Here is a 23,781-nt window from a genome sequence, read left to right on the forward strand (position 1 = left end):
TCGAACCCGTGTCCCCTGCATTAGCAGGCAGATTCTCAACTACTGTGCCACCAGGGAAGCCCTAGTTATCTTTTATATAGAGTAGTGTATATGGCCATTCTTTTCTTTCTTTTCCTACTCCCATTTTTCTAAAACACCAATTATACATGTTTGAGTCCATGTGATATTTTTCTACATTTTACTGTGGCTCTCTTCACTTTTTTTCAGCCATTTTCCTCTCTCTGCCTTATACTGAATACTTTATATTGCTATGTTTTCCAGTTCACTGATCTTTTCTTCTTCAGTTTCTAAAATGCTGTTCCCTCAACCAGTGTGTTTTTCACTTTAGACACTTCATTTTTCACTTTGGAAGTTTCAGTTGGGTCCTTCTTGTACTTCCATTCCTCTCCTCAACATGTTCATGTTTTCCTCTACACTCTTGATCACAGGGAATACACCTATTGCAGTTGTTTTACCCTTCTTGTCTATTAATTCCATCTGTAATTTCTGGGTTTGTTTCTATTGGTTGATTCTCACCACCCTTGCCTCAGTATAGGTCATAATTTTACTGCTTTTCTGCCTTTCTGGTAATTTCGGATTGGATGCTGGACACTGTGATTTTTATATTTCAGGGTGCTGGATTTTGTTAAAGGTGTTGAACTTGTTCTGGCAGGCAGTTATGCTACTTTGGATCAGTTTTCTCTCTCAAGGCTTGCTTGTAAGCTTTGTTAGGGCAAGTCCAGGGCAGACTTTGACCTAGGGATAATTTAGCATCGTTATCTATTTCTCTTCTATAGACTCTATCCTATTTCTCTTGTATTAGGAAGTCTTTCTACTCTGCAAGTGGGAACATGGACTAAGCCCCAGCCCTTTGTGAGCTGCAGAAATGGTTCAACCCACTGCTTTCCAGTGGTTCTTTGCCCACAATGTGGAGTTTTACCCCACACATGAGCAAAGCAGTGCTTACCCAAGGGCTCAGGGACATTGTCCTCTGCAGCTGTCAGGAGCTCTTTCTCCCTATGAAGCTCCCATCTCTGCTACTGTCCTTCACAAATTCTAGCTGCCTTAACTGTAATCTCTGGCCCTTCAACACAGGGTTGTGTTGTTCACCATCTGCTTGGGCCTGGAAACTGCCTTCAGGCCAAACAGTTATTTAATATATTTTGTCCAGTGTTTCATTGTGTACAGCAAGGGGAGAGAGAACGTTTCTGTAGGAGATAATTTTTGATGGGTAGGCACAGAACTCTGTTTTGCATACATTCAGAAAATCTAGGGGGTGGGGGTAGAGTCTAGTACACTTGAAGTGATGACAATTTTAAACTTAATTCAATTTCTTGAATTATAACACTCCTAGTAACATTAAATATTAGTAGTATTCCAGTCCACTTCTTGCTAATCTTATTTTTTTTCCTGAACACTTAATAGCTGATATTTGTTTATTTTATTTGTATACTGTCTTCCTCCTAGCTCACATTACAAAGTAATTTCTAAAAGGGTAAGAACTTTTCCTATGCTGTTCATTGATTTATCTCTAGTACCCAACGTACATAAATACTTTATAAGTACACACTGTCTTATAAAGTAGTTGTGTACTGTGTGTATTCGTGGCACACACAGTACACAACTACTTTACAAGACAATGTGTGCATCTATTCTTTAACTTGGTAGGTATCTCTGTTATAGAAGAAAACACATATTTGTTATAAAGCTAATTTTGGTTAAATCACATCCTATTTGCCCTTGATGTTCACCATATATTATTAAAATAGGGCTCTATGTATATCCAGGCAAATATTTAAAAAGAAATGCTCAAATTCATATTTTGAAAGGAAAAGCAACACTATATACCTTAATGTTTGTCAAAGTAAACAATACGTAAGAATGCAGAGCATCCTATGGAAATATTCAAGCATCTGGCACCTTCTAGCAGCATACACTAATATGAATCTGAAGATGAAGGTTACATATACTCAAAACGTGCACTTTAAAAGGTATGAACTAGATTAATCAGAGCATATGAGATGAAGGAGGGGAGACCTATCTGAAATCTGCCTGAGATAAAATCTTTTGTTATTTAAGAACTTAAAGGCTAGGTTAACTAGTGATTTTATTTATTCTATATATTAGTTACTTCACAAGAAGTTCTGAAGTGTTGTGCTTTCTAACTACAATTTGTGTTAAACAAACAAAAAAAGGAGTCAGCCTCAACATAAAATCTTTGCTTAAAAGATACAGGGACAAATTGACGTTTATATATTTTTTCAATCAGATCTCAGTAAATGTTTTCTGGATACCCCCTTTCTCCAGAATCACACCTGGCTTCTGACATTTCTGATTAATTTTCATTCTGTAGTGAATGATGTTTTTTGTCTTGCCTAACCCAAACTGACTCCGCCATGACAACCCATACACATAACATGTGACATGTTAGATGTGTTTTCACAGGAATAATGTTACCATCATGTTTTCTAAGACTTCTTTCAAAGCTTGTTGACTTGGCAAGTGATGGGACTGGGTTACAGTACTTTAGGTCCAATAAAGACTCGGCCGTGTTAATGAACACAGTGTAGGAACATTTTCCCTTTGAGAAATCTTACTTTAAGACAGGGCTATGTGACTATTAACTATGAAACTAATTCTAAAGGCCTAAACATTGTTTTTTTCAAGTCAGGCTACTTGACTTCGCCTGTGCTATGGTGACGAGTTACTTGTCTATAAATTGTCAGCTCCTTACTGTCTAGCTGCATGATGTCTGGCACAGAGAGTACTCAGTGTTTGCCAAATGAGTAAATTCTTGAGCCAGAGTACCCTATCCTCTCAAGCATTCTAGATGCTCGAAACATTATTACCCTGTGTTAGTCTCAAATTAAGTTAATGAAAAATTCTGAAAGTTCTACCTCATCATCCATTAATGCCTCACTACGAACAAAACCAAGAGGATTACGGTACACAATGCGTGGAGCCTCAGGCCATTGTGTCAATCTAGACAGGAACACAAGATGAATATAAACTGAACAGCTGAAGTATCAACGTACGTGGCTACTCTTGATGTGGCAACCCCAGAGCTCCGACAGCTCGTCCTGATATTCTACGTTAGCTTTCAACAACTAACATTTAAAATTTCACATCTAATAGTCCCCATCATTTACACTTAGAGGCCTCTTTCCAAGAACTGTAGGTGTCAAAAACTTGAGTCTTGGACTTGGTTTTGCCTAAATTGCAGAGGCTACAGGGTGTGGTGGGACTGAAGTGGGGCGTGAAGTCCAACAGGTGGTTTAAATATGAGAGTCCACTGCACGCCAGCTCTGAGAACACAGGCATGTCACACAACCTCCCTGCCTGGAAACTGGTGGGGGGGGGGCAACAAGAGCTACCTCAGAGAACTGTTACAAGGGTGAAACAGAGTGCCCCGAGGAAACACCACTACTTGCCCTTAAGTTACTAACAGATTACAGTACTCTCAACTGTAAAGCATCAATAACTACCCTACTTACCTTACAGGGATAAAGCGAAGCAAGAAAATAAACTTGATTTTTTAAGTTTAAAGCTCTACACAAACGTTATGCCACTATCTTCCTAGGGGGGGTAATTCCATGTGTGACGGAAAGAGGTACACTAAGGTTAAGAAGTACAAATGTCAACCTCTGTTTATGAAGAGGGCTTGTTGGTGACTTCACAGGACCAGTGTGCCTACCTCCCCGTCCCCCCACCGTGGGGACTGAGGGCAGCTGAGCACGGGTCACTAATGGTTCACGACTGAACCCTTTTCTGGGGAAGGTCCCTTTGACTACCCAGTTCAGAAATGCCTGGGAGAGGATGCTCTTCCCCCAGGAGCAGCCTGGTGGGATCTAGAGATTGTCATACTGAGTGAAGTAAGTCAGACAGAGAAAGACAAATATCATATGATATTGCTTATATGTGGAATCTAAAAAAAGGGTGCAAGTGAACTTATCTACAAAACAGAAATAGAGTTACAGATGTATAAAATAAACTTATGGTTACTGGGGGTAAGGGGGTGGGGGAGGGATAAATTGGAAGATATTGGGACTGACATAGACACACTACTCTATATAAAATAGATAACTAATAAGGACCTACTGTATAGCACAGGGAACTCTACTCAATACTCTGTAATGACCTATATGGGAAAAGAATCTAAAATAGAATGGATATATGTATATGTATAACTGATTCACTTTGCTGTACACCTGAAACCAACACGATGTTGTAAATCAACTATACCCCGATAAAAATTAAAAATTAAAAGAAAATAAATAAAAAGAAAAAAAAGTGAGGCAACTACGTGGTTCCACGCTTCAGTGCTCCCCAGGGGACCAACCTGAGGCTAGACTTCGGCTAACGTTTTCTCAGCTTCTTCTCTGGCTCTCTCCTGCTCCCCTCAATTCCTTACTGTTTTCTTCTGACAGCAGTTCCTCAGTAAACCACTTACCCAGGCTTTGCATTTAAAGAACCAAATCTAAGAAACCACTAATATCTTCCAGTATTGAGTTGCCTGGCAGTGTTTCAGCAGAGTTTCCAGGAAGGCCCAGGCTTTCCTTAGGGCCTACAGCACATCAGGACAGCACTCCCCAAGTCCAGCCAAAGCTGGTGGCTACTGGAAACAAGCCAGAAGCCAAAGTCTGGGCAGAGCACGTGGTATTACAGCTGGGATGGGATACACCCCTGCTTAGAGGACCCTCAGAAAGGAAGACAGGATGTTCCAAAACCTACAGGTGAAGGGGACTTCTGTCTCTTGGAAAATATGAGAGAGACCTACCCCAGCCCCTGTGTGAGACATCCCTCTAATCCAGACTGTTCACGGAAGTCAAATACATCTCCCAGAAATGCTTTCCCCACCTCAGAAGCATCTGAATGACATCAAGGTTCGCATATCCACAGGGCCCAGAACAGCTGTTGACCACAGGAGGCACTCAGCAACCTGTGCCTGAATGAGTCACTGCACACACTCTAATGGGTAGAGCAGTGGAGACACGCTCTCTGCCGCTGTTTCCAGTCTCCACCCTCTGAATTCCCACAGAACTGAGGCTGCAGGCCACGTGTGCTGCCCCAAGTGCTGCTGTGTGTTTTTGGTGTGTGTCTACGTGTTGCCTCCTCAAGGGAACGTGAGTCCCTTACTTCCTTGTGAGACATCCTTGGAGCCCCGGCTATGTGTCTAGCACCATGCTCAGTACTGAGGTTATAAAGACTGAGTCAGGCACAGTTCTTGCCCCCAGGTTAACCACACCGGACCTTGCGCATCATAGATTGCTCCAGAAGGACTTGTTGAATTAAACTGACCGTGGCTGGGAAGAGTTGGATAAGGATTCTAGGAGGAAGTGGTCCCTGACTTGGATGCTGAGGTAGCAGGATTTAGACAGAACGAGGGAAAAAGGTATGTTGGAGAGGGGATGGCGCGCACAGTGATTGAGACAAGACTTGAAAATAAGAAAAACCAACCACTGCGATAGACAAATGTATAATAGCCCAAGTAAATGACACCAAACAAATGGAAACAATTAACTGCCCAGGGGTCCTGGCCTTACTTCTCTTTCTTCCCACAACCCTTGGGTGCCTGGGACAGAGTAAAGCTCAGTATTGCTTGAATTTTACTAGATGTTAATGCCTTAAGCGTAGAACTCTCATATGTGAATTTTTGGGAAGTAAGACACCCATATCAATCTTCTGAAACTAATAAACACTTTTGAGCACCAAATAATCCATCTCCCATGGCCAAGTCACAGAACTACCACAGGGATGAACTGATGAAAAAGTACTCAAACCTTCCTGTGAACGGTCCAATAAAGCATAACACCGAAGTCAAGGCAACAACTGGGAGAGAAAACTGAGCATTTCGTTTTTGAATTGGCAATTAGCCACGCTTAGGAGGTATTCGCTCAGAGGAAAACCCTCTTGCAAAGTGGTTCAGTGAACACAGACAACCAGCAGTGACTGGCCCTCCCGTGGGCACCTAACGAACAGTTGTGAGTTTCAAACAACTAAGCCTCGGAACAGTAAGTGGCAGCAACAGCCCTCTCAGGTCTCCACTCTGTGTCCAGCCTCTCATCCTTTCATCAGCTTCCCACTGTGAGGGATGCACTTCTAAATTCCTGAGCCTGGCATTCAGGACTGTCTAGGATTGGGCCTCACATCACCCTTTCGGGCCAACCTCCCGGTAGGTGCCAGCCACCTGCCTTCCCTCTACCTTCCAGACCCTCCTGACTCTTCCATGCCTCCCCACCTTGGCCCGCTGCTCAGCCTGGACGCCCCTTTTCACAGTCACTCCTGAATAAAGTGTTAAGCCCTGGTTAAAGGCCATCTCTTGTGTGAAGGTTTCCACGTCTCTCCTGATGATCAGAATGAACCGCTCCGTCTCCAAGGCAGTGATTTTATTTCTTTGTGCTTCAATTCCTTCCTCTAAAAAAATAGGAACAATGATCTGTATTCTGTCACTTCAGAGTCTTTGAAAGATTCAAATGGGGTGCTGTATGTGGTTCTAATCTCTAAAATCTTAAAGAGCTGATGAATGAATAAAAAATGTGCACAGAACTTCATGTTTTCATTGTTTACTATGTTCAGTGCAGCTTCATTTTTAGTTGGCTTGTATGACGTTTGCTGCATACTAATAGTTAGCATAGAAGAGACTGAAAGTTATTTCTGTACTCTATTTCACATTCCTGCAACCAATTTTAATGGTCTAAATCAACCCAATATTCTGAAAATACATCTTAACTGATTATATTAAATTTGATCTTGCTAAAAAATTTCCAAATGCGGCATCAACACTGATGTCAGTTATGTGGCAGCTCGCCTAACCGAATCAAAACAGCATTCATACTTTCTGTGTGTGTGCAATAAAACTGTGGGCATTTTTAGCCATTTTTCAGACATTTCCCAAACTACAGACATCTGTTGTTTATATTTCAAGTTTCCCCAAATAGAGAGTAAAGTATCATCCTTCCAGACTGGGTAGCAAAGACTACTCCCTAAATGACTACTTTCTTAACAGGATTCCATAAAGGCATCTGACAAGGTCTGTAATGATATTTTTGTACATACAACGAAGAAATAAGTTAGAAAATATACCTGGGTGAATGATTATACCTAAAAGGTCAGTTTCAACCTAACAGGAGACCTCTGGTGGCAACTACAGAATTCTGCCCTAAACTCTGCTGAATTCAATCTTTTTTAATCCAAGATTTTCAAGATGTCAAGGAGAGGCACTTGATCACAATGAACAGAAATGAAATAAAACCAGTCAGTGAATCCACTGGAAGACAGGATCAAAATCTATCCAATGACAAGACATTATAAAAACAGGCCAAATCTAGCAAGATAAAATATTCTGAAAGAGACAAATGTAAATTTCTTATGTGTAGGTTAAGACAATCAAGTCTTATGAATAAGGATATGTGTACCAACTGCTCCCGACACCATTATTTGTAATAGCAAGAAGACAACATAAATATCTATCAACGAGGGAATAGCTAAATATATTAACTGAATACAGTATACTTTGCAGCTATAAAAAGAAAAAAAACTACAGGAGGCTGAAATATAATTATATGGAAGATTGTCTGATAAATTTGGGGTGATAAAAGCAGGTTGAGGGTATTATACACAGACTCTCCCCATTCTTGTTTGTTTTGTTTTTAAAGAATTCCACATATGTTTTTTCTTTTCTTTTTTTAATTTGGAACATCTAGACCATAGCACTTAACTCATTATAGTTACTTATATATAGCTGTGTTTTATTTATCTTCTTACTCCTTGCTTTCCATTTGTCCTAACCTGTGGTATATTCCTGTTTTAAGTAGCTTTTGAAGCTTTATTTTGGATTAAGCAGTTTTTAAAATTAACCTATGATTTCCTTTTATTCTGGATATTTTATTTTGCCTATATTTCATCATACTGATTCTCTCTCACCTGTCTCTAAACTATTGTTAAGCTCATCCATTGAGTTTTGTGGGCTTTAAAAAAAAAAAAAAAAAAAGGAAAAATTTTATTAGTCTAATGTGGGGAAGACCTTCCTCTTTCCCCTCAGTTTAACTGAGATATAACTGACATATAACATTGTGTGAGTTTACGGTATACAATGTGTTGATCTGATACACGTATACAATATATTGTGAAATGCTTACCACAATAAGGTTAGTTAACATATCCATCACCTAACTACTATTTTTTTTTTTAGTGAGATCTACTCTCTTAAGCAACTATCAAGTATAATACAGTATTTTTAACTACAGTCACATGCTCTATATTAGATCCTCAGAACTGATTCATCTTATAACTGGAAATCTGTACCCTTTGACCAACAACTTCTGATTTCCCCCACCTCCAAGAAACCACCATTGTACTGCTTCTATGAGTTTGGCTTTTTTTTTTTTTTTTTTTTGGCTGCACCACTCGGCTTGCGCGATCTTAGTTCCCTGACCACCCGACCAGGGACTGAATCTGGCCCCGGCAGTGAAAACACTGAATCCTAACCTCTGGACCACCAGGAAATTCCCAGCTTTCTTTTTTTTTTTTATTAAGATTGCATATATAAGTGGTATCATGTAGCATTTGTCTTTCTCTTATTTATTTCACTGCATAACACCCTCAAGATCCATCCATGTTGTTTCATACTTCTTTTTTATGGCTGAATAAATATTCCCTTACATATATATACCATATTTTCTTTACCCATTCTTCCATCGATGGACACCTAGGCTGTTTCCATGTCTTAGTTATTGTAAACTATGCTGCAGTGAACATGGGGGTGCAGATTTCTCTTCAGGAAAGTGATTTCATTACCTTTGGATAAATACCCAGAAGCTGGGATTGCTAAGTCATATGGTAGTTCTATTTTTAATTTTTTGAGGATCTTCCATACTGTTCTCCATAGTGGCTGCACCAATTTACATTCCCACCAACAGTGCACAAGGGTTCTTTTCTCCACATCCTCACCCACAGTTGTTATCTCTTGTCTTCTTGATGACAGCCATTTAAACAGGTTTGAGGTGATATCTCTTTGTGGTTTTGACCTGCTGATGATTAGTGATGTTGAGCATCTTTTCATGTACTTGTTAGCCATTTGTATGTCTTCTTTGGAAAAATGTCTATTCAGGTTCTCTGCCTATTTTTTAACTGGATTATTAGTCTTTTTGCTTTTGGGTTGTATGAATTCCTTATATATTTTGGAGATTAACCCCTTCTCTGATGTATGGTTGGCAAATATTCCCCTCCCCCCCATTCTGTAGGTTACCTTTTCATTCTGCTGATTGTTTCTCTTGCTGTGCACAAGCTTTTTAGTTTGATGTAGTCCCACCTGTTTGCTCTTGTTGCTTGTGCTTTTGGTGTCATATTAAAAAAAAATTGTTGCCATGACAATGTTAATGAGCTTTTCCCTTATGTTTTCTTCTAGGAGTTTAATGGTTTCAGGTCTTATATATTTAAGTCTTTAATCCATTTTGAGTTAATTTTTGTGAGTGGTTATGATTGAGTCCAGTTTCTTTTCTTTTTTTTTTGGCATGTGGCTATCCAGTTTTCCCAACACCTTTTATTTAAAAGACTATCTTTTTCCCATTAAGTATTCTTGGCTCCCCTGTCAAACATGAGTTGACTGTATATATGTTTATTTTCATATACAAGAGTTTGCATGAGTTTGTGTCTTTGTATATTTAAGATCAACTAATACTTGAGCTCTAACTATGCTCCAGACACCATTCTATATGTCCTTTACATATATATTCTGTTGTTCAATCCTTATAATGAAACATGTACAGAGTCATATCTCTATTTTATTTAGGTACAGAAGTTAAGTGGTAGAGCAAGAATGTAAAAAGGCAATCACATGTCACACTACCAGCAGAATTCCTGGGGTGGGAGAAGATTTCCTTCATACATTTGTGTATAGTTTAAAGGTTTTCAGAAAGCATGTAATACTTCTTTAATTTGAAAAAAAGGCATGTGGCTGAGGCACTAAGTATGAGAAAGGTTGTGTAATATGAGTCAATGGTGCAATGAAATAATAAAAGGGAACTGGAGACACAGCTCTGCTACTTCCTGGGTAAGTTACCTTGAGCAATTTACGTAACATCTGAGTCTTAAGTTTCTTATCAGTGTACTGTTGATAATCAAGCCTACTTGCAAAGTTATATGGGTTAAATAACACAGGACCATGCCAAGCCCACACTTCCGGCACACAGTTGGCCTGCCTCAGTAAACACTGCATAACACAGAAACCATTCTAACCAATGCAGGTAGACCACAACTGTCCTAAAGAGCACTCAAATGCAAAGACACAGAAGGGCTAAAGCAGAGAACGAAATGGGAAACAGACAGCAAGAAGGGTTCAAAGTACTGGAGCAACTTGCCCTAGAAGTGATGTCTTAAGTGGAGGAGTAATAGCTGACTTTAAATAATTAATGGGCTATACATTTAAAAGAAAAATTTGACTTTTTCTGTTTGGCTCTGATGGACAGAACCAAAACCAATATATAAAGTTATAGGAGAGAGGAATCAGATTCAGGTACAAAAAGATAAACCTTGCAAGAGTTACAGCTATTGAAAATGGAACCGAGTTGTATAGCACTGGGCCTGCCACCCTTCCCAGGTCATAACAAGCTTCACGTCCTCTGCTCGCCCCACAGGGGAAAGTTCACAGAATGTGTCAGGTGTGCCGCAAAGGAGATTTGTGCCTATTGAGGAAGGATGGACTAGATATAGTCTTAAAATCTCCTGTTACTTTAAGATTGATAGGATCTATGACATTCAAAGGCGCTATTCAGTTTAAAAAGTTCAGTAAGTACTAATATAACAAGCGAAATTGTCTGGCTATTCTCATTTTTATAGATGAAGAAATAGTTCCCAAAGAAAGAAAATTTACCTGTACAGGTCAACTAATACAGATCGAACACCAGACCAGGATAATAACTCTCCAGCCTGCAAGGCAATACATTTCAAACTTCGCCAACTATGAGTTCACTCAGTTGGGCATATGGTACACATGCAGATGATGAATTATAATCAAAAAATTTTATTTGTTCATTATAACTTTTGATTATTAGTAAAGCATAATATTTTTAATAATAAGTATTCCATATAAGCACATTCTTATATCTGGGTTCAATGATGTATTTAGCTTGAGCAATAGTCTGGATCCAATTTTAAGCTGATTAATATATTTTTGTTTAAATAAGTTAGAAAAGTCATAACTCGAGCTACATGGACAGCTGGGAATGGCTGCAATGTCTTGTTCTAACAGGCAGGACAGACATTTGCATTAAGGATGAACCCAGGTATTATGGAGAAACTTCTCATTCAAAGTTTCTCTCGGCATCTGCTAGAACCTAAGTCATCCTTAAAAGCTGGAAGATGGAATGTTTCAACCTGGGAGAAGTGGCGACTGGATTCTTCACTCATTTTTTGAGTGCACTTGCCACAGATTTTTACATATGCCCAAGATTTCCTTGCTTTTTTGATGAAAATCAACATATGCTGGCAAAGAGTCAAATTCCTAGCGATCAAGTTGTCAGCACCATAATCCAAATTTTAAAAATTTCTGTATCTTATTTCTGTCATTGATCAGAAAGAGACAGATTAAATTAGAAAAGAAAACCTACTTATATGATATGCCACCTCATCCAAATGACGTTATAAAAATGGTTTTTACTCACAACAGGATCATGAGCAAATACTTTATTTCATACCTTATTCATAAAAGATCTCCTAGACAGCTAGCAAAATTCAACATAGAAAAGCTGAGATATTGCTGAATATTTCTTCATAGGGCTCAGTGGGGAATATACATTCAATGAGAGAGCTTTCCTTACCCCTTGGTGGAAAAGTGGAGTGAGGACAAGCATCCAAAGAGTGACATTTTCCCGGCTGCTTACTCAGTTTGCGCTCTGCCATTAGGAATGTCAGGGAACCTTCTGACTGACATCAGAGCTCACAAAATAAGCATCCAAAAAATGGACTTGAGGACACGGGGAGGGGGAAGGGTAAGCTGGGGCGAAGTGAGAGAGTGGCATGGACATATATACACTACCAAATGTAAAACAGATAGCTAGTGGGAAGCAGCCGCATAGCACAGGGAGATCAGGCTCGGAGCTTTGTGACCACCTAGAGGGGTGGGATAGGGAGGGTGGGAGGGAGACGCAAGAGGGAGGGGATATATGTAGATGTATAGCTGATTCACTTTCTTATGCAGCAGAAACTAACACACCATTGTAAAGCAATTATACTCCAATAAAGATGTTAAATAAATAAATAAGTAAATAAAAAGCAAAAAAAAAAATCTCTCCGTTTGAAGCAAAGGTTTTCAATGAAGAGTCACTGGACCCTTCTCCCTGATATGTGTTATTATGACTCATACCCTGCACATTAGTGATTTCAACAAACTATAAAGTAAAATATTCATTCCCACGCACGTGACTGCTCTCCCACACTGCATACCACTGATACTATGTGACAGGCAACAGCAGCATTTGATAAAGGGATTTCGCCAAAAGCTTGTTCCTCTTTCCCTTTGAGTATGTTTGCCATCAGCTTTGAGGCTGATGTTACAAACTTCTCAGCAAACCTGCCTTTGCTATGACGGATGGAATTCTGAACCATGCCTCTGAGGTTCTGTTCTATTCTGGGCCCTCAGCAACAACATTCATCAATTTCACCCTGGAAAACATTATTTTGTACTTGATCTGGGAAGGCACAACTGGTTCACTAGAAAGGCCACTTGTACTTTGCCTGAAAATGACTCAGAAGTGTTGAGGGTTTCATGCCACTCATGACAAAGTTTCGTAACAGGGAAAGCACGGGAGACTCGGGACAAATAAATCACCTGCCAAGGAAAATCCAATTCTCAGACAGTCATGATGGTACTTTCTGTTTACAATTTTTCTTTTTCTGTCACTTGAGTGAAACTATCAACCCGGCAGATTCTCTGGTTTCTGGACCTCAAGATTCACATTCTAGAGGCGGAGTCAAGATGGCGGACTAGGAGGATGAAGAATTCGCGTCTCCCCACAACTAGGGCAGCTACCAGGCACTGCTGGGGGACCACGGACACCAAAGGGGATGGGAAGATACCCAGCAACTGGGTATGACGTGGGGGGGAATGAGGGGGGAGGAGAAGTGGAGGCAGGGCGGGACTGGCGCCCCTGAGGGGCGGCTGGGGGAGGGGAAGGGATCCCATACCAGAAGTGGGAAACTGGGGGACCATCGGGAGGGCAGAGGATCAAAAGGGAGCGTGGCCAGGTTTCCCTGCCCACTTGGGACCCTGGGAGCCTGCTGAGATCCTGGGCCTGATCCTCTGCCCACCGAGGACCCTTCCAGCCACACGGGTCCTGAGGGAGTGGGAGGGAGGGAAGGGGAAGCAAAAGTAAAGGCCAGACCAACGGGACGAGCACCCCTGAGGGGCGGCTGGGGGAGGGGAGGAGTTCCTACAGCCAGCGGGACCCACCCATGGTTAGGGGTCCAGTAGGACGGGGGAGGCTCTGGGGGAGACGGTGGGGGAGGGGCGCGGAGGAATGGAAGGGAACGGGGCCAGCGCTTTCCCTGTCCACTTAGGCACCGGGGATGCTGTTGGGCTCCCAGGCCTAATCCTCTGCCCTCGGAGCCTCCCTGTTGCCACGCAGAGCCCAAGCCCCGCCCCTACACCCCCACCTAGGGCCCCACCTCTACACTTGGAGACCCCCTCTGAGACTCCCTCCAACGTGCGGGGCCTAAACCCCACCCACACACCCTCACTCAGGGCCCTATCTCCAAACTTCGGAACTCCACAGGCCAGAGGCCCTCCTTTCCACGTGCTGCCTCTACCCTCCCCCACAGGTCCAAGCAGAGGCCCCGCCCCCACTCAAACGTCACCATGCCTAGGCCCCACCCCATGCTCAAACATCACCCCCCCAGCCGCCTAGGTGCACCCACAAACCCCACCCCTGCCTGAGTTCCACCCCCACCTAAACTCTGCCCCCATAGCCAAGGCTTTTTTTTTTTTTCCCCTTTTAGATTGGGGTTCAGTTTTACCTTGTTGATTCATTGTTGTTGATTCTTTTATATTTTTATTTTTCCTAATAAATTGTTTATATTTCTAATTTTATTTTATTCTTTAGACGTTGTTATTGTTCTCTCCTTTTGGCTTGTTCCCTACCCACTTTTTTTTTTTTCTTTCTTTTTCTGTTGTGGTTTTATTTTACCTTGTTGCAGTTGTTTCAATTATAGTTTTATTTTTCCTAATATATTTTTTATCTTTCTAATTTTATTTTGTTTTTTGTTCTTTGATATTGTACTGCCCTTTTTTTCTTTTTTTTTTTTTTTACCACATCACCAAGTTTGTGGGATTGTGGTTCCCAGGCCAGAGGTCGGGCCCAAGTTCCTGTGGTGGGAGCTCCAAGTCCAAACTGCTGGACTAACAGAGAACCTCAGACCCCAGGGAATATTAATTGGAGTGAGGCCTCCCAGAGGTCCTCATCTCAGCACCAAGACCCATCTCTATCCAACTGCCTGCAAACTCCAGTGATGGACGTCTGAGGCCAAACAACCAGTAAGACAGGAATACAGCACCACCCATCAAAAAGGAAAAAGATGAAATGACAAAAAAATATGTTACAGACAAAGGAGCAAGGTAAAAACCTACAAGACCAAATAAATGAAGAAGAAATAGGCAACCTACCTGAAAAAGAATTCAGACTAATGATAGTAAAGATGATCCAAAATATCGGGAAACAGAATGGAGAAAATACAAGAAACACTTAACAGGGATCTAGAAGAACTAAAGAGTAAACAGTGATGAACAACACAATTACTGAAATTAAAAATACTCTAGAAGGAATCAATAGCAGAATAACTGAGGCAGAAGAACAGATAAGTGAGCTGGAAGATAAAATGGTGTAAATAACTAAGGCAGAGCAGAATAAAGAAAAAGGAATGAAAAGAATTGAGGACAGTCTCAGAGACCACTGGGACAACATTAAATGCACCAACGTTCGAATTATAGGGGTCCCAGAAGAAGAGAAAAAGAAAGGGTCTGAGAAAATATTTGAAGAGATTATAGTTGAAAACTTCCCTAACATGGGAAAGGAAATAGTCAATCAAGTCCAGGAAGCACAGAGAGTACCATACAGGATAAACCCAAAGAGAAACATGCCGAGACAGATGGTAATCAAATTGACAAAAATTAAATACAAAGAAAAAATATTAAAAGCAGCAAGGGAAAAACAACAAATAACATACAAGGGAATCCCCATAAGGTTAAGAGCTGATCTTTTAGCAGAAACTCTGCAAGCCAGAAGGGAGTGGCAGGACATATTTAAAGTGATGAAAGGGAAAAACCTACAACCAAGATTACTCTAATCAGCAAGGATCTCATTCAGACTCAATGGAGAAATTAAAACCTTTACAGACAAGCAAAAGTTAAGAGAATTCAGCACCACCAAACCAGCTTTACAACAAATGCTTAAGGAACTTCTCTAGGCAGGAAGCACAAGAGAAGGAAAAGACCTAAAATAACAAACCTGAAACAATTAAGAAAATGATAATAGGAACATATATATTGATAATTACCTTAAATGTAAATGGAGTAAATGCTCCAACTGAAAGACACAGACTGACTGAATGGATACAAAAACAGTATCCATACTGCAGGAACTATATATGCTGTCTACAAGAGACCCACTTAAGACCTAAGGACACATACAGACTGAAAGTGAGGGGATAGAAAAAGGTATTCCATGCATATGGATATCAAAAGAAAGCCAGAGTAGCAATACTCATATCAGATAAAATAGACTTTAAAATAAAGACTATTACAAGAGACAAAGAAGGACACTACATAATGATCAAGGGAACAATCCAAGAAGAAGATATAACAATTGTAAATACTTATGCACCCAACGTAGAAGTACCTCAATACATAAAGCAAATGCTAATAACAGCCATAAAAACGGAAATCGACAGTAACACAATAATAGTAGGGGACTTTAACACCCCACTTTCACCAATGGACAGATCATCCAAAATGAAAATAAATAAGGAAACACAAGCTTTAAATGACACATTAAACAAGATAGACTTAATTGATATTTATAGGACATTCCATCCAAAAACAACAGAATACACTTTCTTCTCAAGTGCTCATGGAACATTCTCCAGGATAGACCATAACTTGGGCCACAAATCAAGCCTTGGTAAATTTAAGAAAATTGAAACCATATCAAGTATCTTTTCTGACCACAATGCTATGAGAGAAGATATCAATTACAGGGAAAAAAAAACTGTAAAAAATACAAACACATGGAGGCTAAACAATACACTACTAAATAACCAAGAGATCACTGAAGAAATCAAAGAGGAAATCAAAAAATACCTAGAAACAAATGATAATGAAAACACAATGACCCAAAACCTACTGGATGCAGCAAAAGCAGTTCTAAGAGGGAAGTTTATAGCAATACAATCCTACCTCAAGAAACAAGAAACATCTCAAATAAGCAACCTAACCTTACACCTAAAGCAATGAGAGAAAGAAGAACAAAAAAAAACAAAGTTAGCAGAAGGAAAGAAATCATAAAGATCGGATCAGAAATAAATGAAAAAGAAATGAAGGAAACAATAGCAAAGATCAATAAAACTAAAAGCTTATTTCTTGAGAAGATAAACAAAATTGATAAACCATTAGCCAGACTCATCAAGAAAAAAAGGGAGAAGACTCAAATCAATAGAATTAGAAATGAAAAAGGAGAAGTAACAAATGACACTCCAGAAATACAAAGGATCATGAGAGATTGCTACAAGCAACTATATGCCAATAAAGTGGACAACCTGGAAGAAATGGACAGATTCTTAGAAAAGCACAGCCTTCTGAAACTGATCCAGGAAGAAATAGGAAATATAAACAGATCAAACACAAGCACTGAAATTGAAACTGTGATTAAAAATCTTCCAACAAAAAAAAGCCTAGGACCAGATGGCTTCACAGGGGAATTGTATCAAACATTTAGAGAAGAGCTAACACCTATCCTTCTCAAACTCCTCCAAAATATAGCAGAGGGAGGAAGACTCCCAAACTCATTCTACGAGGCCACCATCACCCTGATACCAAAACCAGACAAAGATGTCACAAAGAAAGAAAACTACAGGCCAATATCTCTGATGAACATAGATGCAAAACTCCTCAACAAAATACTAGCAAACAGAATCCAACAGCACATTAAAAGGATCATACTCCATGAGCAAGTGGGGTTTATCCCAGGAATGCAAGGATTCTTCAATATATGCAAATCAATCAATGTGATACACCATATTAACAAACTGAAGGATAAAAACCATATGATAATCTCAATAGATGCAGAAAAAGCTTTCAACAAAATTCAACACTGATTTATGATCAAAACTCTTCAGAAAGTAGGCATAGAGGGAACCTACCTCAACATAATAAAGGCCATGTATGACAAACCCACAGCCAACATCGTTCTCAACGGTGAAAAACTGAAACCATTTCCTCTAAGATCAGGAACAAGACAAGGTTGTCCACTCTCACCACTATTATTCAACATAGTTTTGGAAGTTATAGCCACAGCAATCAGAGAAGAAAAAGAAATAAAAGGAATCCAAATTGGAAAAAAAAAGGAAAGTTGTCACTGTTTGCAGATGACATGATACTATACATAGAGAATCCTAAAGATGCTACCAGAAAACTACTTGAGCTAATCAATGAATTTGGTAGAGTAGCAGGATACAAAATTAATGCACAGAAATCTCTTGCATTCCTATACACTAATGATGAAAAATCTGAAAGAGAAATTAAGGAAACACTCCCATTTACCACTGCAACAAAAAGAATAAAATACCTAGGAATAAACCTACCTAAGGAGACAAAAGACCTGTATGCAGAAAACTGTAAGACGCTGATGAAAGAAATTAAAGATGATACAAACAGATGGAGTGATATACCATGTTCTTGGATTGGAAGAATCAACATTGTGCAAACGACTATACTACCCAAAGCAATCTACAGATTCAATGCAATCCCTATCAAACTACCAAGGGCATTTTTCACAGAACTAGAACAAAAAATTTCAAAATTTATGGAAACACAAAAGACCCCGAATAGGCAAAGCAATCCTGAGAAAGAAAAATGGAGCTGAAGGAATCAGGCTTCTGGACTTCAGACTATACTACAAAGTAATCAAGACAGTATGGTATTGGCACAAAAACAGACATATAGATCAATGGAACAGGATAGAAAGCCCAGAGATAAACCCATGCACATATGGTCACCTTATCTGATAAAGGAGGCAAGAGTATACAGTGGAGAAAAGACAGCCTCTTCAATAAGTGGTGCTGGGAAATCTGGACAGCTACCTGTAAAAGAATGATATTAGAACACTCCTTAACACCATACACAAAAATAAATTCAAAATGGATTAAAGACCTAAATGTAAGGCCAGACACTATAAAACTCTTAGAGGAAAACATAGGCAGAACACTCTATGACATAAATCACAGCAAGATCCTTTTTGACCAACCTCCTATGGAAATGGAAATAAAAACAAACAAATGGGACCTAATGAAACTTAAAAGCCTTTGCACAGCAAAGGAAACCATAAACAAGACGCAAAGACAACCCTCAGAATGGGAGGAAATATTTGCAAATGAAGCAACTGACAAAGGAGTAATCTCCAAAATATGCAAGCAGCTCATGCAGCTCAATATCAAAAAAACAAACAACCCAATCCAAAAATGGGCAGAAGACCTAAATAGACATTTCTCCGAAGAAGATATACAGATTGCCAACAAACACATGAAAGGATGCTCAACATCACTAATCATTAGAGAAATACAAATCAAAACTACAATGAGATTTCATCTCACACTGGTCAGAATGGCCATCATCAAAAAATCTACAAACAATAAATGCTGGAGAGGGTGTGGAGAAAAGGGAACCCTCTTACACTGTTGGTGGGAATGTAAATTGATACAGCCACTATGGATAACAGTATGGAGATTCCTTAAAAAACTACAAATAGAACTACCATATGACCCAGCAATCCCACTACTGGGCATATACCCTGAGAAAACCATCATTCAAAAAGAGTCATGTACCGCAATGTTCATTGCAGCACTATTTACAATAGCCAGGACATGGATGCAACTTAAGTGTTCATCGACAGATGAACGGATAAAGAAGATGTGGCACATATATACAACGGAATACTACTCAGCCATAAAAAGAAACGAAATTGAGTTATTTGTAGTGAGGTGGGTTGACCCAGAGTCTGTCATACAGAGTGAAGTAAGTCAGAAAGAGAAAAACAAATACAGTATGCTAACACATATATATATGGAATCTAAAAAAAAAAAAAAAAAAATGGTTCTGATGAACCTAGGGACAGGACAGGAATAAAGACACAGAAGTAGAGAATGGACTTGAGGGCACGGGGGCGGGGGGAAGGGTAAGCTGGGACGAAGTGAGAGAGTAGCATTGACATATATATACTACCAAAGGTAAAATAGATAGCTAGTGGGAAGCAGCCGCATAGCTCAGGGAGATCAGCTCGGTGCTTTGTTACCAGCTAGAGGGGTGGGATAGGGAGGGTGGGAGGGAGACGCAAGAGGGAGGAGATATGGGGACATACGTATACGTATAGCCGATTCATTTTGTTATACAGCAGAAACTAACACAACATTGTAAAGCAATTATACTCCAATAAAGATGTTTAAAAAAAAAAGATTCACATTCTATAATTACTCTGGGTTTGTGTTCGCTATTGATGTTTATGCTGTTATTCTGAACTGTGGTATTATGTTCCTATTTTTGTCAGTCCTTTTACATGTCAGTGAACCATTTCTGAATTACTGATCCATTTTTGTGAACTGAATAAAGAAAACAACACAAGTGTAATAGCAAAAAAATGAAAAAGTTAGCGAAATAAAAAATTATAGTGTACAACTGTATGCTTACTATGTGCCATGCACTAGTTGAAAGATTTTACATATATTAACTGATTTACTCTTTACAACCACCTTAGGAAAGAGGTAGTATTATTATCCGTATTTTACAGGTGGGGAAACAGAGGTGTGACTTCACTTGCCCAAGGTCACAAAGAACCAGGATTTGGGACCAGGCAGTCTGGCTCGAGAGCCTGTATTCTTCCCATACTATGTTCCTTCTCAAATAGGAGAAAAACATACTAGGAGAAATCAGGGCTTATTAGGTAAAATAAATGCACTGATGCAGTCCTTGTAACCCAACGATTTTCCTTAGAAAGGGTATGTTAAACAAGCTTGCCCCAAGAAGCCTGCATAGCTCCTTCAGGAACCTCACTGCGATAAAGCCATCCACCTCCCTCAGAGATGGAATCTGTTTATAGGAGTCATCAGCCAAAGGGTTGAAAGATCGCTTTCTGTCCTGTCTTAAGTCACAGCAGGGTGGAAGTTACACAGACTTCCTTGGCAAGTTGGTTTAGTGTGACATGACCTACCTACCACGTTACTCTCTCTTGGTTTTCAGTTACAAGTTAGTGTTGACTTCCTATTTTGCAAGGTGAGCCTTTAACTTTCTCAGGCAGACTCCCCTCCCTCATCTTGCTAACCTAATTTTTTATTAAATAGATATTCACTGTTGTCATGGTTATGACTATCTACATAATGTTCACAGCTGAGTCTATAGCAAACCATGAGTATCTTTCTTTTCTTAATAACTTTGTCTCTCCTGGAATTAATTACTTTGTTTATGTTCGCTTCATTTTCTATTTTCCCATCACTAACTTGTCCCCAAACCTTCTGACACGACTATTAAACTCCTCCCTACAGAATCCCATCAGGGAATCTCTGGGCCCTTCCTCCTGACCCCACTCCCCCCACACAGAGGGGTTCCTTCCAGAGGCCTCCACGCATCAGGGTTGGCTGACCTGGAGGACACAGCTGTGTTCCCTTCTCACCATCCTGCCAATTTCCTTACCTTTCTTCTTGTGTTGGAGCTCTTGTTTCCTGGATCACGTGTCTTCCTCTTCATTTTCCTTCCTCATTTCTGTGGAGTACATCCCGCGCAGGTCAATTTTTTAGTCCTCGCATATCTAAAAATGTCTTGGCTCTGCTCTCCCACTGGATGGTTTGGCTGGGTGCAGAACCACAGGCTGGAACTCATTTCCCCTCTTAAGTAGCACGTTGCCTTGTTGTTGAGAAGTTCATTGCTACTTGAGTCCTGATCTTTTCAATATAACCTGGTTTCCTCCTCTCTGGAAATGTTTACCATCTTCCCTTTATCCCCGGTGTTCTGAAATTTCACAATGACGTGCCTTGGTGTGAATAAATTTATAATTTTTAGTGTAATTCCAACAGAAGGTAAACTCTACGATGGCACAGGTTTTCGTTTGCCTCTCCCACACTCCTGTACCTCCAAGGCATTTAACAGTGCCCGTCATAGAGCAGGTGCTCAATAAATCTAGCTAGAATGAAAGAACAAGGTTTGTCTGTACTTGCTGGGCCCGTTTAATCTGGAGGCACATGCATTTTCCTGAACTACTGCTTTATAATTTTTCTCCCCACTACTTTTTCTGGAACTCACATTAGTTAGGGGTTGGACTCATGAGTTGATCGATTCCCAAATATTCTTTTCCCCTGCTCATTGTTCTCCCTTCTGGGAAATTTCTTTCACCTTCATCTTCATATCACTGAAAGCTGCTTTAACCTCTGGTTACCAAATATTTAGCTTTTAGTTCTTTCTTTCTTGCATGCCTAGCTCTGAGTAGTCAAGAGTCCCATCTGTTTCATTGAAGGGGACAGAATTCCAAAACTTGGCATCTGTAAGGATTTCTTCTCCAGGTCTGGTTGGTTACCTCAGAGAAGAATCCTCAGATCTCCTGGCTGATGTTATTGGTCTCACTTCCAGTGTTTCAGGGGAACAAGAGAAGGAAGATAGTGAAAGAGCTCACTATTCAGCACGTGGGCGTTCACTTGATCCCCGATTTTCAATAAGGTACCATTTTTCTGCTCTCAGCAAACACTCCTGAAAGAGAACATGGGCCTGCCCTCAAGCCAGATTTATTCCCCCCCATAATGACTAGGGGCTTTGGTCACTACCCAAGCGTACCCTGACAATGAACGGGCCATGGTCACTATCACACCCTGACATACTTCTGTGACTTTGAGTGTCAAGGGGCAAGGGATGGACTTAGTCCCTCCTTTCCCAAGAGGCCTCTGGACTCTCTACAAGCAACCCTTCTCCAGCAACCTTTCAACTCCAAATAATCAGTATTTCCTCCCACTCAGCCTCACCTGACACTCTGAGACACCTGGATGTACATATACCATAGCCCAAATCACATGCCTGGAAATGGCTCACTCTGCCGTGGGATGGAAGATTTCTTGCCTCCCCACTCTGTCCTGCTATAGAGATTTTTCCTCCTGGTACAGAATATGCATATGTTCTGCATTACTTTAAAATTTTTTTTAAAGTATAAATATATGGCTTTAAGAAAGAGAACTACAGGGAATTCCCTGGTGGTACAGTGGTTAGGACTCCACGCTTCCACTGCAAGGGTCCCAGGTTCGATCCCTGGTCCGGGAACTAAGATCCCGCAAGCCATATGGCATGGCCAAAAAATAAATAAAGAGGACTTAAAAAAAAAAAAAGAACTACAAAGCCATCTAATAAGTAGAATATGTTACAATCTTGAGGAGTATTTCATAGGGCAGCTGCACAGTACAAATGATGTTACTATACATGTTGAGACAGGTCATCCACAGGAAGCCCTAAGAGGGCACAGTTCCTAACCACAAAGGTCAATGACGAAAACGTGCATGGCACGCCACAATATAGATTGGTTATTAGAAAAATATTTATTTAAATTAGCAGTGGTTTTGAAAAAATCCCCACTGGTTTCTGCTTTCTTGTTATTTTTAAGAAATATGTATTGAGTTAAAGATAGTTATAGATCAATGGAACAGGACAGAAAGCCCAGAGATAAACCCATACACCTATGGTCAACTAATCTATGACAAAGGAGGCAAAGATATACAATGGAGAAAAGACAGTCTCTTCAATAAGTGGTGCTGGGAAAACTGGACAGCTACATGTAAAAGAATGAAATTAGAACACTCCCTAACACCATACACAAAAATAAACTCAAAATGGATTCAAGACCTAAATGTAAGGCCAGACACTATAAAACTCTTGGAGGAAAACACAGGAAGAACACTCTTTGACATAAATCACAGCAGATCTTTTTTGATCCACCTCCCAGAGTAATGGAAATAAAAACAAAAATAAACAAATGGGACCTAATGAAACTTAAAAGTTTTTGCACGGCAAAGGAAACTACAAACAAGACGAAAAGACAACCCTCAGAATGGGAGAAAATATTTGCAAATGAATCAAAGGACAAAGGATTAATCTTCAAAATAGATAAACAGCTCATGCAGCTCAATATTAAAAAAATAAACAACCCAATCCAAAAATGGGCAGAAGACCTAAATAGACATTTCTCCAAAGAAGACACACAGATGGCCAAGAAGCACATGAAAAGCTGCTCAACATCACTAATTATTAGAGAAATGCAAATCAAAACTACAATGAGGTATCACCTCACACCAGTTAGAATGGGCATCGTCAGAAAATCTACAAACAACAAATGCTGGAGAGGGTGTGGAGAAAAGGGAACCCTCTTGCACTGTTGGTGAGAATGTAAATTGATACAGGCACATGGAGAACAGTATGGAGGTTCCTTAAAAAAAGAAAAATAGAATTACCATATGACCCAGCAATCCCACTACTGTGCATATACCCAGAGAAAACCATAATTCAAAAAGACACATGCA

General features: G+C 40.1%; 1 protein-coding gene across 3 annotated transcripts in view; it reads right to left on the reverse strand.

Annotated features, from left to right (window-relative positions):
* Positions 1-23,781, reverse strand: part of PELI2 (pellino E3 ubiquitin protein ligase family member 2) — a 221,361-nt gene that overhangs the window by 55,391 nt on the left and 142,189 nt on the right. Inside the window, exon 1 of one of the 3 annotated variants that reach the window (XM_082386652.1) lies at positions 20,924-23,154. The exons of the other annotated variants lie outside the window; for them this stretch is intronic. Coding sequence (XP_082242778.1) covers positions 20,924-20,977 — 54 coding nt within the window. The 5' untranslated portion in view covers positions 20,978-23,154. Of the gene's footprint in view, positions 1-20,923; positions 23,155-23,781 lie in introns of those variants that run through there. 3 annotated transcript variants of the gene reach the window in all.

Source organism: Balaenoptera borealis, assembly GCF_965194805.1.
Source record: "Balaenoptera borealis genome assembly, chromosome: 3".
Taxonomy (NCBI): Eukaryota; Metazoa; Chordata; class Mammalia; order Artiodactyla; family Balaenopteridae; genus Balaenoptera; species Balaenoptera borealis.